Genomic DNA, 13,480 nt, shown 5'->3' on the forward strand with positions numbered 1-13,480 from the left:
CAGCTTACCCAGTGTTAGAATGCTTTCTAATGCCACTGAGATGTCACCAGAGGAGAACCTGCTCGGCCTGACGGGAGTCTCCACAGCCAGACCCCGCAGCTGAGCTCATCCTCAGGCTCTCTATGCACGCAGCTTGGGTGAGGGCACAAGGTCATCGGGCTCCAGAGCATGCAGGCATGGCCAAGCCAAGGGCTCAGCCACTAGATGTCTCCTCCAGTCCATAAAGGCAGGTGGCAGACACACCACAAAGACACCCCAGGGGCTGCACACCTTTTAAACCACTCACTTTTAATTATGCTGCATAAGGAAAAGACTCTCCTCGTGCCAGGACCCGATGCAGCCAGCCTGGCAGCTGGCAGGCTGATCACATCCTCAGTAGGTTTAGTGGTTCCCTCTCACCCTCAGAAGCTCCTCCTCATCAGTCCATACAATCCCTGCAGTTCTCAGCATCTTTGCACTGCAGAGACAGGTCCACACAACTCCATTCCTCCCATCCTCGGTGCTCAAGCTCTGCCAGCTCAGTCCTGTGGCAGTCCCACCGCCGTCCTGCAGCACCAGGCGGGGAGGAGGCAGGGCGAGAGGCATCGGTTAATATTTGTTCTAACCCCAATATAAATAGAAAAATACAGCAAAACAAAGAACTGATTAGCTAAGGGATCCGATCTGCTGGGCTGTCTACAACGTGCTAATGCAGAGTTCAGAGTGCTTGGTCCAGTGCATAGTACTGTCGATATCCAGAGACCTGTCCCAGCAGCCCCACTGCTGTCGCATCGTCCTGTGGCACTGCACGTCTGTGTGAGCGCGTCCTGGCCACGGTCAGCTTGCCCAAGGCTGTGGGCCCCTAGGAGCAGGTCAAATGGGAATGGTGGATACATCTGATTTGTTGATGTTAAATGGTAAAGCCATTCTCTTCTGTGGAATGAGGATGTGCTTCGCTCTTTACTTTTTGTGGAGGAATTTCATTTTGCTGCCTGAATAGATGGAGAAAGGAAAAAGGGTTTCCCACAGTGACAAGCAAAATAAGTGTCACTCCCCACTACTGTCCCAGCAAACCTGTACAGAGAAATGCTGTGGCTGCCAGCCCCAGGTCCTTACCCAGCCCGTCACCCTGCAAAGCTGGAAGCAGGTGCCTGCAGCACGGGCACAGCCCTGACCATAGCCTGGGAGCAGCACTGCAGCCTGGGGCCCTGCGGGCCTCCAAGCACACCACCTAGACCCCATTTGTCCAGCAGACTTGGAAGGAGAAGGTATTACTGAGCTCACTTAGCTAAGTTACATGCTTAAGAGGCAAGGCCACCGGTCTCATGGACAATGCTTCTCCTTTAATGGTCACGAAATACTCAAGGTCTGAGGATCTCTTAGCCATGGTGTTCAACCAAGAGCTTCTAATCTTGGTCTGGAGCTCTCATTACTAGAACTCCTCTACAATTCAAAATGGATTCAAGCAAGAAGAAAATGCACAAGCAGTGGAAACAGGGACAGGTACTGCGGGAAGAGTATAAGGAAGTTAGTAGGCTATGTAGGGATTGGGTCAGGAAAGCTGAGGCCCAGCTTGAACTACACTTGGCAAGGGATACCAAGAACAAGAAGAAAGGCTTTTACAGATATCTCAACCAGAAAAGGAAGTCCAAGAGGGCATACTCCTCCCAGTGAGTGAAACAGGCAGGCTGGTAGCAACAGACAAGGAGAAGGGTGAAGTACTTAACTTCTTTTGCCTTGGTCTTCTCTGATAATTGCTTGTCACACAGCCCTTAAATATTTGGTTTGGTAGGAGAGGATTCAAGAAGCAACACTCCTCCCACTGTAAGCAAAGATCAGGTTTGTGACTGCCAGAGGAACCTGAACATCCACAAATCTATGGCTCACAATGAGATGCATCCCAGGGTTCTCAGGGAATTGGCTGATGTATTTGCCAAGCCATTCCCTATATTTGAAAAGTCGTGGCAATCAGGTGAAGACCCTGGTGACTGGAATAAAGGCAACATTACCAACCTGTCAGTCTCATCTCTGTGCCAGGAAAGATCGTGGAGGAGATCCTCATGGAAGCTATGCTAAGGCACATGGAAGGCAGGGAGATGATATGGGAGAATCAGTGTGGCTTCACCAAGGGCAAATTCTAAAACCTAGTGGCCTTCTATGATGGTGTCACTGCATCAGTGGACAAGGGAAGAGCCACCAGTGTCGTCTATCTGGACTTCAGTAAGGCCTCTGACACAGTACCCCACTGCATCTTCTCTCCAAATTGGAAAGATAAGATTTGATACTGTTTGATGCAGGAAGAAATGGCTGCAGGATTGAGTGCAAGGGTGGTGGTCCATTGCACAATGTCTGGATGGAGATTAGTGATGAGTGGAGTCTCCCTGGGATCGGTGCTCAGACCGATACTCTTCAATATCTTCATCAGTGATACTGACAGTGGGGTCAAGTGCACCCTCAGCAAATTTGCTGATGACACCAAGCTGTGGGGTGCAGTCAACACACCAAAGGGATGAGATGCCACCTAGAGGGACCTAGGCAGGCTTGAGCAGTGAGCTCAGGTGAACCTCATGAAGTTCAACAATTCCAAATACAAGAACTTCCACTTGGGTCAAGGTAACATCCAATACCAATACAAGCTGGGGGATGAAAGGATTAAACACAGCCCTGCCGAAAAAGATCTGGGTGTACCGGTGGATGGCAAGCTGAACATGAGCTGGCAATGTGCCCTCACAGCCAAGAAGGTCAACCATATCCTGGGCCGTGTCAAAAGAAGTGCGGTGAGCAGGGCAAGGGAGGTGATCCTGCCCCTCTTCTCTGCACTGGTGAGATTTCATGTGGAGTATTGAGTCCAAATATGGAGTCCTCAGTACAGGAGAGACATGGATCTGTTGGAGCAGAGTCCAGAGGAGGGCCAGAAAAATGATCCAAGGGATGGAATGAAATGATCCTCACCCAAGTGAGGACAGACTGGGCGATCTGGGGCTGTTCAGCACGGAGAAGAGAGGCAGCAAGGTGACCTGAGAGAGGCCTTTCAGTTTCCAAAGGGAAGCTACAGAAAAGAAGGGAAAGACTCTTTAGCAGGGTCTGTGGTGACAGAACAAGTGGAAATGGCTTCAAGATTAAAGAGGGGAGATTTACGTAGGATATAAGGAGAAAGTCTTTTACAGTGAGGACTGTGAAGCACTGGAATGGGTTGTCCAAAGATGTAGTTGATGCCTTGTCCCTGGAGACTTTCAAAGTGTGGCTGGATCAGGTCCTGAGCCACCTGATCTAGCTGTAGGTGTCCCTATTCATTGCAGGGAAGTTGGACCAGATGGCCTTTAAAGGTCCCTTCCAACTCTAAGGATTCTGTGATTCTATGATTCAGCCTTAGGATGCTCCTGGGCAATTCCCACCATTGACCCTTCACAGAAAACCTGAAGTCTATGGAGAATGTGTTGCTCATCCCAGCAGAAACTGCTTTTACCTCTCCTGAGTCACTGTTTACTCAGTTTCCACCTCACATCTACCTGTATCCTTTAGGATACACATAGCTCAGAGCCCACATTTTGATTCTCCCCAGCCTCCACGCTGGAGGCAGACCAACAGCACATCAGAAGCTGGGATACATGGCTAGGCACTAACGACTTCAGGACTCAGTTGTTAACAGAGCCCTGCTACCCGTCAGGAGCTCCTCTGCTGCCAAATCTCAAGGCAACAAGAACAAGCTCTGTGAGAAGCCGGTAGTCTTGCTGGTTCCTTACCAAGTCCTTTCAAGAACCGATTGACTCCACTCTGCTCCCCACTGGGAAGTGTTTCCAGGTACTCCTGAGCCCGTACCTCAAACAGACCTGCAGGAAAAAGGAAATCAACAACTTTTATTTTGCTGTCCTATAAATAAAAGAGAGTGCATCTGAAAACACATTATCCTAGCTTACTGGTACACTTGTACAAAGGAACAGTGTACCCAGCCTCCCCAACTCACTGAGTGCACACGTAGGACAGGAGCTCTGGTCCTTGGCTGTAGGACTCCCAGCACATAAGCCCTGCTATGACCTCCTCCCCACCACCGTAAGGCTGACTGATTTTTCTGTCTTACAAAGGGAGAGACAAAACCTCCATTTACTTTGCTACAAACACAGCCTGCACCAGCACTTACAGAATCATGGAATCATAGAATGGTTTGGGTTGGAAAGGACCTTTAAGATCATGTAGTTCCAACTCCCCGCTACAGGCAGGGACAGATCCTTCTAGACCAGGTTGCTCAAAGCCCCATCCAGCCTGGTCTTGAATCCTTCCATGGAGGTGGCATTCATAACCTCACTGGGCAACCTGTTCAAGTATCTCACCATCCTCATAGTAAAAAATTGCTTTCTCATATCTAGTCTAAATCCTCTTCCAGTTTAAAGCCATTTCCCCTCATCCTGTTGCTACATGCCCTTATAAGAAGTCCCTCCCCAGCATTCCTGTAGGCCCCCTTCACGTACAGGAAGGCCGCTATAAGGTCCCCCCAGAGCACTCTCTTCTGAAGAGCCCCAGCTCTCAGCCTGCCCTCATTGGAGAGGTGCTCCAGCCCTCTAATCAACTTTGTGGCCCTCCTCTGGACCCACTCCAACAGCTTTCCCATCACCTAAACCGGCACGGCCCTTGCACAGGCACTGCAGCCTCAGCCCATGCTGCTGGAGCTGGTGGCATCTCCTGCCCCTCCTGCAAGTGACAGCAGAGGTTCCAGGAATACAGAGCCCTGGCAGAGCCCCTCACCTCTGACTCCCTGCTTCCTCAGCTCCCGTTCCTGGATGAAGCCCCCGAACATCTGAGTCTCCATGAAGACCTCCAGGAAGCGCCGGAGGCTCTTGGAAGAGACGGACTTGCGGAAAGCCTCACGCTGCAGAGTCCGCTCCTCTCGCTCGCTGGGGGTCAGGAAGAGGGAGTAGTGGCCCACGATCTCCACAAAGAAACGGACAAAGGCCTCGGACACCACCTCGTTCAAAGGGCTGGTCTCTGAGGAGAGGAGCAAGAGGCAGCAGTGAAGACAACACCATAAGGATGTGCTAGGAAAAAATGTGTTCTCTGTTACTCATTTGTATACACAAAGCCATACCAGCCTTGGGTACAAACAGAAAAGGACTGGGCTGCTATTATTTTGGAAGTAAACCAGCTTTGTCTCAGCTCCTTCTCAACTAGGATATGCCCTCAGTGCCTCTCAAACAGATGCCTCAGCCCTGTGCTGTGTGTGCAGACTGTTCACTGGAGGAGTCTGCCTCCTTCATGTGGTCAGCAGCAGAGAGCCTGTATAATCCTCACCAGGAAGGATGAGTGATGGTCCCTGGAGCCACACGAAAAGGAAGGACAAAGCCAGGAAGGGGATAAGCACTGTTTATCTTTGCACAATGAGAAATGTTTTCAGTGAGATGGAACATTTAATAAAGCTTCAAGCAACATCCTGACCTACTCTAGTTTCTGTGGAACTAAACTCAGTATGAACGTAGCTTTCCTCTAAGAAGTGAATAAAGTGAACAAAAAGGGCAGGGAGAGAAGTGGTTTGACCTGAACAGCGCTGTGCCTTACCCTGCTTGCCATTCACAGAGCCCTCCTCTTTGTCACTTGCCAGCTCATTCCTCTGCTCCAAAATGTGCTCCAAGGCGACCTGCAGCTTTCGGGGGAGGATGGAGTCCTCATCTTCCATCTGCAAAACAGAAATAGCCACCTCCTGAGGGGCCTAGGGCCAGGACACGGCCAGCTCCTGGGTCATGTCCTATCTAGTTTCCGACACGGCAGGGGGAGCACTAAAAGCAAACGGTGTGGAGAAGGAAAGGGTGATACACTGGGCACCTTCCCAACACCTTCCTGTCAAAACGTGGAGAAGCAGGAGAGGAGTATCTCTTTGCCCAAATACTGCTCTAGCCTGTGAGAATTCAGATGTCCAACCTGGAGACTACCTGGCAGGGCACATCCATCTGCCTGTGAGCCCTCCCAGCACCATGAAGAAGGCTGAGCTGAACAATGCTGGCGTGCAGCCAGGCAGGCGCAGCCGCTCGCCTGGCTGTGCTCAGACACCAATCGCGTTACGGAGGCTCAACAATTCCCGCAGAGCAACCGAAGCCAGGAACTGCCTGTGTGTGTGAGCTCTCACCAGCTCCTGCTGACACAATGTGACTCAGCTTATGCTTCTCAAGGAGAGGTGCGAGGTGGAGCATTTGACCCCACATCTGCTGCCAGCTGAAAGGATGCAAACGCAGTTCCTGCAGCTCAGGGAGCTGGTGAGCCAACACTGCACTGAAGGAGTGGTCTTCGCCCACGTGCTGCTTCCCGCAGCAGGAGGTGCTCTCCTCCCACTCCACTGAGGCACGGGTTAGACCTACGCAGCCAGTGCTTCTCAGCCATTTGAGGAAGAGCTCAGGGTCAAAGCTAACTTCTAGGGCCAGGAGCGTGTTCTGTTGTCTGTCCTTTCCTCTTAAATACCCATCCCCACTTCATGACAAAGGGAAGCAAAAATCAGCAGGCAATCTTGTCCATGCAGTTAGATCCCTATTTACCAGCTTCCGACTTGTGACTCAGTCAGTACAAGGACTGGAGCAAGAAATCACAGACGTCATTCCTGGAGCAGGAATGATACAAAGAAATACTGAGGTGATGATTTTGCATCCCTGCTCAGCCAGGGTCTGTGAGAAACAGACTGGGAAAGCCATGGCCTTCCGGGAGCCTCAAGTACTGAGCTGATGCTTTTCAGCTCTGCCCTCAGGATGACAGAGAAGGACCTGCAGTACTCAAATGCCATCCTTCCCTTTTTAAAAACAGAGAGAGAGAAAGCACAGTGATTCAGTTCTCAGCATCTGTGGTTTGGGACTGTGATACTACCTGAGGACACAGTAATCACTGTAACACTTCTAACCACAAATCTCACCCCACTTTTTGTGGGAAGTAAGCAATGCAGCCAGACAGGCAGGTCAGCAAATCCAATCAAGGTAAGGTGTGATGGAGAAATGAAACAGAAGATGGAAGATGTGAAATAGTTCCACTCACCTGTCTCAGAAACCGGTTATTCACAAGGTCAACAACAAGGACCTAAGAATGAGAGAGAAAGAATGAAAGCAGTAAGTCACTATTTCCGTCATCAGAGTTTATCTTGATCTACAACTGGTCTAGAGGAAACACTTGAGCCCTGGCCCTGCTCCTCCTAACCACTGCAGCAGCTGGAGGGAGCACCCAGGGTGAGCCAAGAGGAGCCCTTGTTGTGGCTTTCTAGCAGCTTCACCACTAACCACAGAACAGCCTGGACAAGAAGAGCCTGCCATCCCAGCCTCTTCCAGCACTCCTCGCTCCTCAGCTCTGCCATTAAAAAAAAAGTCATACATGCTCAGCAGCCTTTCTAGGCCAGAAGACAGCTGAGCCTGCTGGAAGAAACACTGTTAAGCACGGCTCACCTCCTCCACCGGGAGCTCCTTCAGACGGGGCAGGGAGCTGGAGAGCAGGCCGATGAGGAACGGAGTGGGCGAGCACACAATGTCGATCATGGAAGGCGGCAGCACGGGGATGTAGGTGTGCTGCCAGGTAAAGGGGTACAGGAGGGCCACTGTAGCATGGCAGCACTTGGAGAGGGTGCTGGAAAACAAGGCACAACCCAGAAAAACAGCGCATCAGTCAGGAGGTGAGTGGCACCCACTGGCAATGAGGGTTCTTTCAGTCATTCCCTGAGTGAGCTCCATAATTTACTAAGCACATTCCCAGATTTCTGTTCCCAATTTTCAACTTCAGGTGCAATGACCTGTGACAGGAACCCAGGTTAGGAAGGATAATTGTGCCCCATGCACACATGGCAAGAGACCCACCCCACTGAACACCTACCCATGCCCCTTCAGCGTCTTGACAGGAAATACCCCATGGATGTGGGGCCTTCTGTGCCACTGCCCTTCATTGGAGAAATGAGTTTATTCTCCCACAGCATTCCTCTGCAACCGTTCCCATGGGAAAGCCACAGGTTTGAATGCACAGGGGCTGTGCTGTCCAGAACAGGATGCTCTAGCCTGCCCCTCAGCTTGTGCACTGCACCTGCTTTGCCTTTGGGCAACCCTCTCCACGCCAATGGCATGCTTTCCTACATCTCCTAGGCACACTGACAGTTCTCAGTGCCAAGCTGGAGTGAAAGAGGAAGAAGGACACGGAGGTTTGCAGCCAGCAGAGCCCGCCAAGATTGCTCAGAACCACGGCAAACAGGAAAGTGAAACCCAAGGAGGGGAGCACGTGGCTGGGCTCCATGCAGTGCTGCATGCGGCTCAGGGAAGTGTAATATGCCTTCTTCCTCCTTCAAACCCTCCCAGCAGCTTTGCTTTAAATGCCTCCATGGTCAACTCCCAGGAAGACCTGGCCAGAAGCCCCAGTGACTCCCCAGCAGATGACTGCAGGGACACACAGAGCTGCCTGCAGGGCACCGGTGAACCATCTGCCCTGGGTCTGGGAGCACTTGCATGCATTGAGGGAGGAGGAAGGCTCACTGCTAAAAATGGTGTAACTAACATCATCTTGTTTTACTAGCATCCAGGCCCCGAAGGCTGAAGGAGGGGAGAAGGCTGGTGCAGCCTGGAGGAACCACGTGGCTGGGAAACGCCAGCAGCTGGTTTGCATTAAACTCCACAAGGGAACTCACATCGAGCAACCCGGATCTGGCAGTTTATTGCTGACTTGAAATGAGAGGGAAGGGGGGAGATGGGTGTGGGCTTGCTCCTCTTGCTCCAGTGAAGTCTGGTGACTGCAAATCCCTGCCCAGCAATGCTAACACGAGCTGAATGCAGTGCTGTGGCTGCAGCTGGCTGGCTTTCAGCAGATACATTCAGTTCAGCAGAACATGATTATGATTGCTTGATTATGATTGCTGGGATATCAGCAGAATGCAGGCAGTAAACATCATTAACCACATGACACTTTTTGGAGATAAATCCCACAGGAGGGGCTGGAATGTGCCTGACGTGGGAACTGTACTAGGACTGCAGCAGGTAGGGAGTGGGTGCCTGGGAGGGACCCCTGGGATGTGCGTGCTGAGGACATCTCTTTGCAAGATAGACGCCATTTTCTCTGTGCTCACAGAGTTTTGTCTTAAGTGGTACTCTATAAAAACAAAGGAAAACCTTTCAAAGTTGGTGTCACAGACCACTATCTCTAAACCTTTAGAGAGGAAAATCAAAGCCAGTTCCCCATCCTTGCTCAGGAAGCTGTCAGAGCATCCTTTTCCCTTCCCAGTGTAACAACCAAACACACACATAAAAAAAAAAACAAAACTAAAGCCAACCCAAACCAACACCCACAGAAAAAATGTGGGACCAATATCAGAGCAGATTGCTTTCCTTGTAGCTTTAATGAATGCCATACCTGAAAGGAAAGGCATCAAAAGTAGACGTTCCATCTTAGGAGTGCACCCGAGATTGATGACACTCTTTAAAGTCTGTCTTCTTCAAGGTGGTGCTACATGTACACCCAAGAGGAAGTGTTACCAGTTTCACCTTGTCACAAACCCTTGATCTTGAAGGCACATTTGACTCACCTGCCTAGAAGGCACTTAACAGCACATGAACAACAAGAGAGCCTTTGTGGTTCCAGACAGCTCCAGGGAAGAACAGTGTGCAGCTGAGGTATGTGATTATTGATGGCACACTGAGATACTATGGCCTGCTGTCTCCCAGTGTATTTACTGTGGCTTGCTCTTCCCCCAGCCCTGCACTCAAGTTCCAGATTACACATGGTACGTGAGAGCTTAAGTGGGAGGAAAGATGGCTGAGGTCCAGTTAGAGAAAGTCACAGAGCCGTGCAAGTTGTATGCGCCGTGCTGTGGGAAGCAAAACAGATCACTTCCCCTTCCAACTTTCCATCTGTGGCTGTCTCCTCACCTCCAGGATAAACCCTACTTCACTCTGCTCTGAAACACTTCTCACCACAGAACGAATTGCCACTGCAGAGGACTGTTGGGGTTGAGGTCTGTGAGCCTCCCTTGAAGGCAGAGCAGTTCAGATGTGGGCACAGAGAGCTACCACTGAAGCATTTCTTCTGCACGTGATTCAGCCAGATATCCTCTGCGAGAAGTCTCAGGAAGCTGCAGCTTGCCAGGAGCCCAGTACCCCCTTGCACCTTCAGAATGACTCAAATCTAAGCTCTTTCTTTTTCCTACATAAGACATTTGAGAAAGCACTAACTGATCGTCGAATCATGCCAAGATTGCTGATCCATGCAAGAGAATTCAGTCTGATAAATTCCTTTTATGCCATCTGTGCAAGTGTGTATTTTTCAGCCATCAGCAATAGCCAAGACTGAACCACACCACAGTCACAGCATGGCACATACCTGTCTGAGTAGAAAGTGAATAAGGTCACTGAAGTTCTGGGCACCATTCAAGAGGCTGGATGCCTCTTTTTGTGCTATGTGCTTGTCTCTCAACTCAACTGTGACAGTTCAACACACTCAAGGCACTATTTAAATCAGTAAGCTCTCAAACTTCTTCTCCCAGTGCTCTTACACCAAAAGGGCAGGCAATGCCTTTGGGTAGCTACAGTGCTCCTCCTGAAACTCCCACCGAAATCCTGAAATCCCAGCACATATGCATTACAGCCATCACAAGGGCTGCTGCCATTTGAACAGTACTGATCCAGGGTGATGTGTTGGGCTTGGAACACTCCAGGTGCCAACAGAAGTTAAAAGGTCTATCAGTGTGATAGCAGGGTGGTCTGGGGAGTGCCAGGCACTAATTTCAGGCTACAGAAGTTCACTAACAATTGTTCAAAATGGGGAACAGACTCTATTTTTAAGGCCTCTGGTTTCAACAGCAAATCCTTAAAATATCACCAAATACTAAAGAACACTGTCAAGATCATTCACAGGTTGTCAGATCGTGGCTGAGCTGTACTTCTGGTGCTCCTTGCACAGGAGCTCACAGGAGACAGTGACTGAGTTATTGCTAGTACAGCAGCTAAAGAGTATCAAAGGACACAAGTACACCATGTCATACTCTCTCCCTATAGGGCTGATTTGGATATTGACTGACATTCAGATCTCCCTGGCTGAGCGCTTCCTTGATCACACCAAAGATACCACAGCAACTTGTTTGCTTATTCAACAGGCCCTACTACCACACAGCATCCTACACAGAAGTGCATTTGCAAAAGCAAACACAGCTGTTGCTTTTCTCAGTAACCACCTTGTACGGAGGTGGTCAATATGGAATCTGAACAAAACAGCTGCAACCACACAGAAACTCTTCTTCCTCTCCTGGGGAAACTTGCTCCAAGAATAGGTTGACTTGCTCTAAAAAGACACTGACAGCATGAAACAGCTTCTAAGGGAGAATGTTAGCCTGATCAGTTTGAAAGAATGATAGAACATCCCAAGCTGGAAAGGACCCATAAGGAACATCGAGTCCAACTCCTGGCTCTATACAGTAACAGCCAAGAAGTTCTGATTCTGTACTGCATATGGAAGCAAATCATTTGATTATTTTCTTCCCAAACTGCAGACTGAATACAGGTTTTTCAGCTTTGAAAGCAAGCACATCTGCTAAAAAGTCCAGCTAGCTGATCTTTCCTTGGGTTTGGCACACTTAACAAATTTCTGAAAAATACGGTTGAATCAATCAGCCTTTTGGAGCTTAATGCTGGTAAGTCCTTTGGTCTCTGCACCAGCCAAACTGCTGGAAATAGGCTGGCATTTTGTGATTTAACATGGCTTGATTACCTTATTTTTATTTCTTTATAAGCTCTGCTACAGTAGGATTTACTTTACAAACACCTTTGGATTTCTGACGCTGCATAACATCTGGATTTACTTATGTCGGATCACAGAACTGGTTCACAATGTTTGAGAGACCCAGGAGCTTCCAAACCTCGGACCGTGACTTGGCGAAACCCACCAAGGTGATGCTGGGTCCCACCATGGGTGGGGATGGCCACCATCTCCCAGAGATTGATTAATAAGAGAGGTTCGTGCACACAAACAAGCAAACAGAAAGGGTCTCAGACGAGAGTGCTATTACCTGACATGGAAATGTCCTCATTGGGCTTCTGCTTCTCCCCAGCCACAACACAAAACCAAGAAATCCAGGAGGCTGCGCTGACAGGCACAGATCAGACCACATTTGAAGCCCATGGAAAGGGCTGCTTTTCATCTTTTCTTGAGATGACCACATTTAAAGTATCTACTCTACTTCAAATCTGCATTTGATAACAATGGCCACTTTGTGTTGTTGACACAGCTGTGGTTTCTGGCAAGGGCGGATGCAATTGCTCAAGTTGCTCAGATCCACAACAGGCTTTTGAGGAGATCTGGAAAAAGGATGCCTTGATTTGAAGCCCGTGTACATTTTCCAATTTACAAAGTCCTCTGAATCTAACACATCTCCCTTGGGGCACCAAAAGCCGCCCAGCTCCATGTACCTTGGAACACCGGCCTACTTTAGTTTGGAAGACGCCCTTCGAAATGCTGCCCTTTGATGCCTCAAGCATGAGTGCAAATGAAGGCAGGCAAGGCTACAGAGACCGGTTTTAAACACGGTTTTAACACAGTCACTTTTCCTGGGTTGCAAGCGAATGTATACTCCAGTCTCCATAGCAACAGAGAAAAAAACAACTAATATACCAAATTCTTTCCTTTTCCGCTGCCAAGCGTTGGACTGACAGGTCTTTAAAAAACACTCAACATTCATTCTTAAGATGGAAAAGACAAAGTATTTCACTCGCTGTACACTTGTTAGATGCATTTTTTTGGCTCAGCTTCAAAACATTTCACAGTTCACACAGTATTTGGCAAAAGACCTTTCAGCTCTCTTCCCCAGAGACTGATTTGATAGCAATTAAGAGACACAAATACATTGCACGCATTATTTTCCCCACTGCTCACACCCATACATACCTTACAGCCACGTACAGATAGTTATTGATAGTGCCTACATGAAGAACTGCAAATTACATTTATCATGCATCTTTCACCATGTCACCTGCACTCGCCCCGCTAATCCATCTCAGCTGGATTACTTCTAGCATTCCAAACCCCTGAGCAGTTCAGAGCAGCTGCTTTTATCGTTGGTTTGTTTTTTTTTTTTCCTTCCCTTAAGCTATTGCCAAAAAATATTTCTTTTCTTTCCCCTGAAATTGGCATTTTCACCCTTCAAGTAAATACGATTTAGTACTCATTGAGTTCAATGTGTTCCTGTCCCAGGAAAAGCACCATTTGGACAGAAGACCTCATGTAGACAGAACTATTAGCATTCAGAACATGGAATTTCCACCAACAAATACAACAGATTGTTGACCTCTCAGTTACGAAAGGCTCTCCACTCCTGCGTACTCAAACCATTGCCTGGATTAAAAACACAACAGTTTACTTCATTTTCAGGGTTGTTTCCTTTGTTCTCTGTTTTTCAAGCCTGTGCAGTCTTTTGGGGTCATTTTCAACGTTTTCTTCACAACGATAATCAAAGAAAATTCTTGTTTTGTGAAAGGAAAATAAAAATTCTGACCATCCCAAAATTGCTTTATGTTAGGAGCAA

The 13,480-nt window shown here is 48.9% G+C and overlaps 1 protein-coding gene across 3 annotated transcripts in view; it reads right to left on the bottom strand.

Moving 5' to 3' along the window:
• Nucleotides 1-268: 268 nt before the first annotated feature.
• Nucleotides 269-13,480, bottom strand: part of DENND2A (DENN domain containing 2A) — a 55,847-nt gene continuing 42,635 nt past the window's right edge. For all 3 annotated transcript variants that reach the window (XM_042837773.1, XM_042837772.1, XM_042837774.1), the window contains exons 15-20: nucleotides 7,383-7,560; nucleotides 6,982-7,023; nucleotides 5,527-5,644; nucleotides 4,720-4,959; nucleotides 3,723-3,809; nucleotides 269-971 (exon numbers count right to left, since the gene is read on the bottom strand). In XM_042837773.1, the coding sequence (XP_042693707.1) occupies nucleotides 940-971; nucleotides 3,723-3,809; nucleotides 4,720-4,959; nucleotides 5,527-5,644; nucleotides 6,982-7,023; nucleotides 7,383-7,560 (697 nt within the window). In that variant the 3' untranslated portion in view covers nucleotides 269-939. The remainder of the gene's footprint in view (nucleotides 972-3,722; nucleotides 3,810-4,719; nucleotides 4,960-5,526; nucleotides 5,645-6,981; nucleotides 7,024-7,382; nucleotides 7,561-13,480) is intronic.

Source organism: Centrocercus urophasianus, unplaced genomic scaffold (genome assembly GCF_019232065.1).
Source record: "Centrocercus urophasianus isolate 14NV4802_14NV808 unplaced genomic scaffold, USGS_Curo_1.0 seq_73, whole genome shotgun sequence".
Taxonomy (NCBI): domain Eukaryota; kingdom Metazoa; phylum Chordata; class Aves; order Galliformes; family Phasianidae; genus Centrocercus; species Centrocercus urophasianus.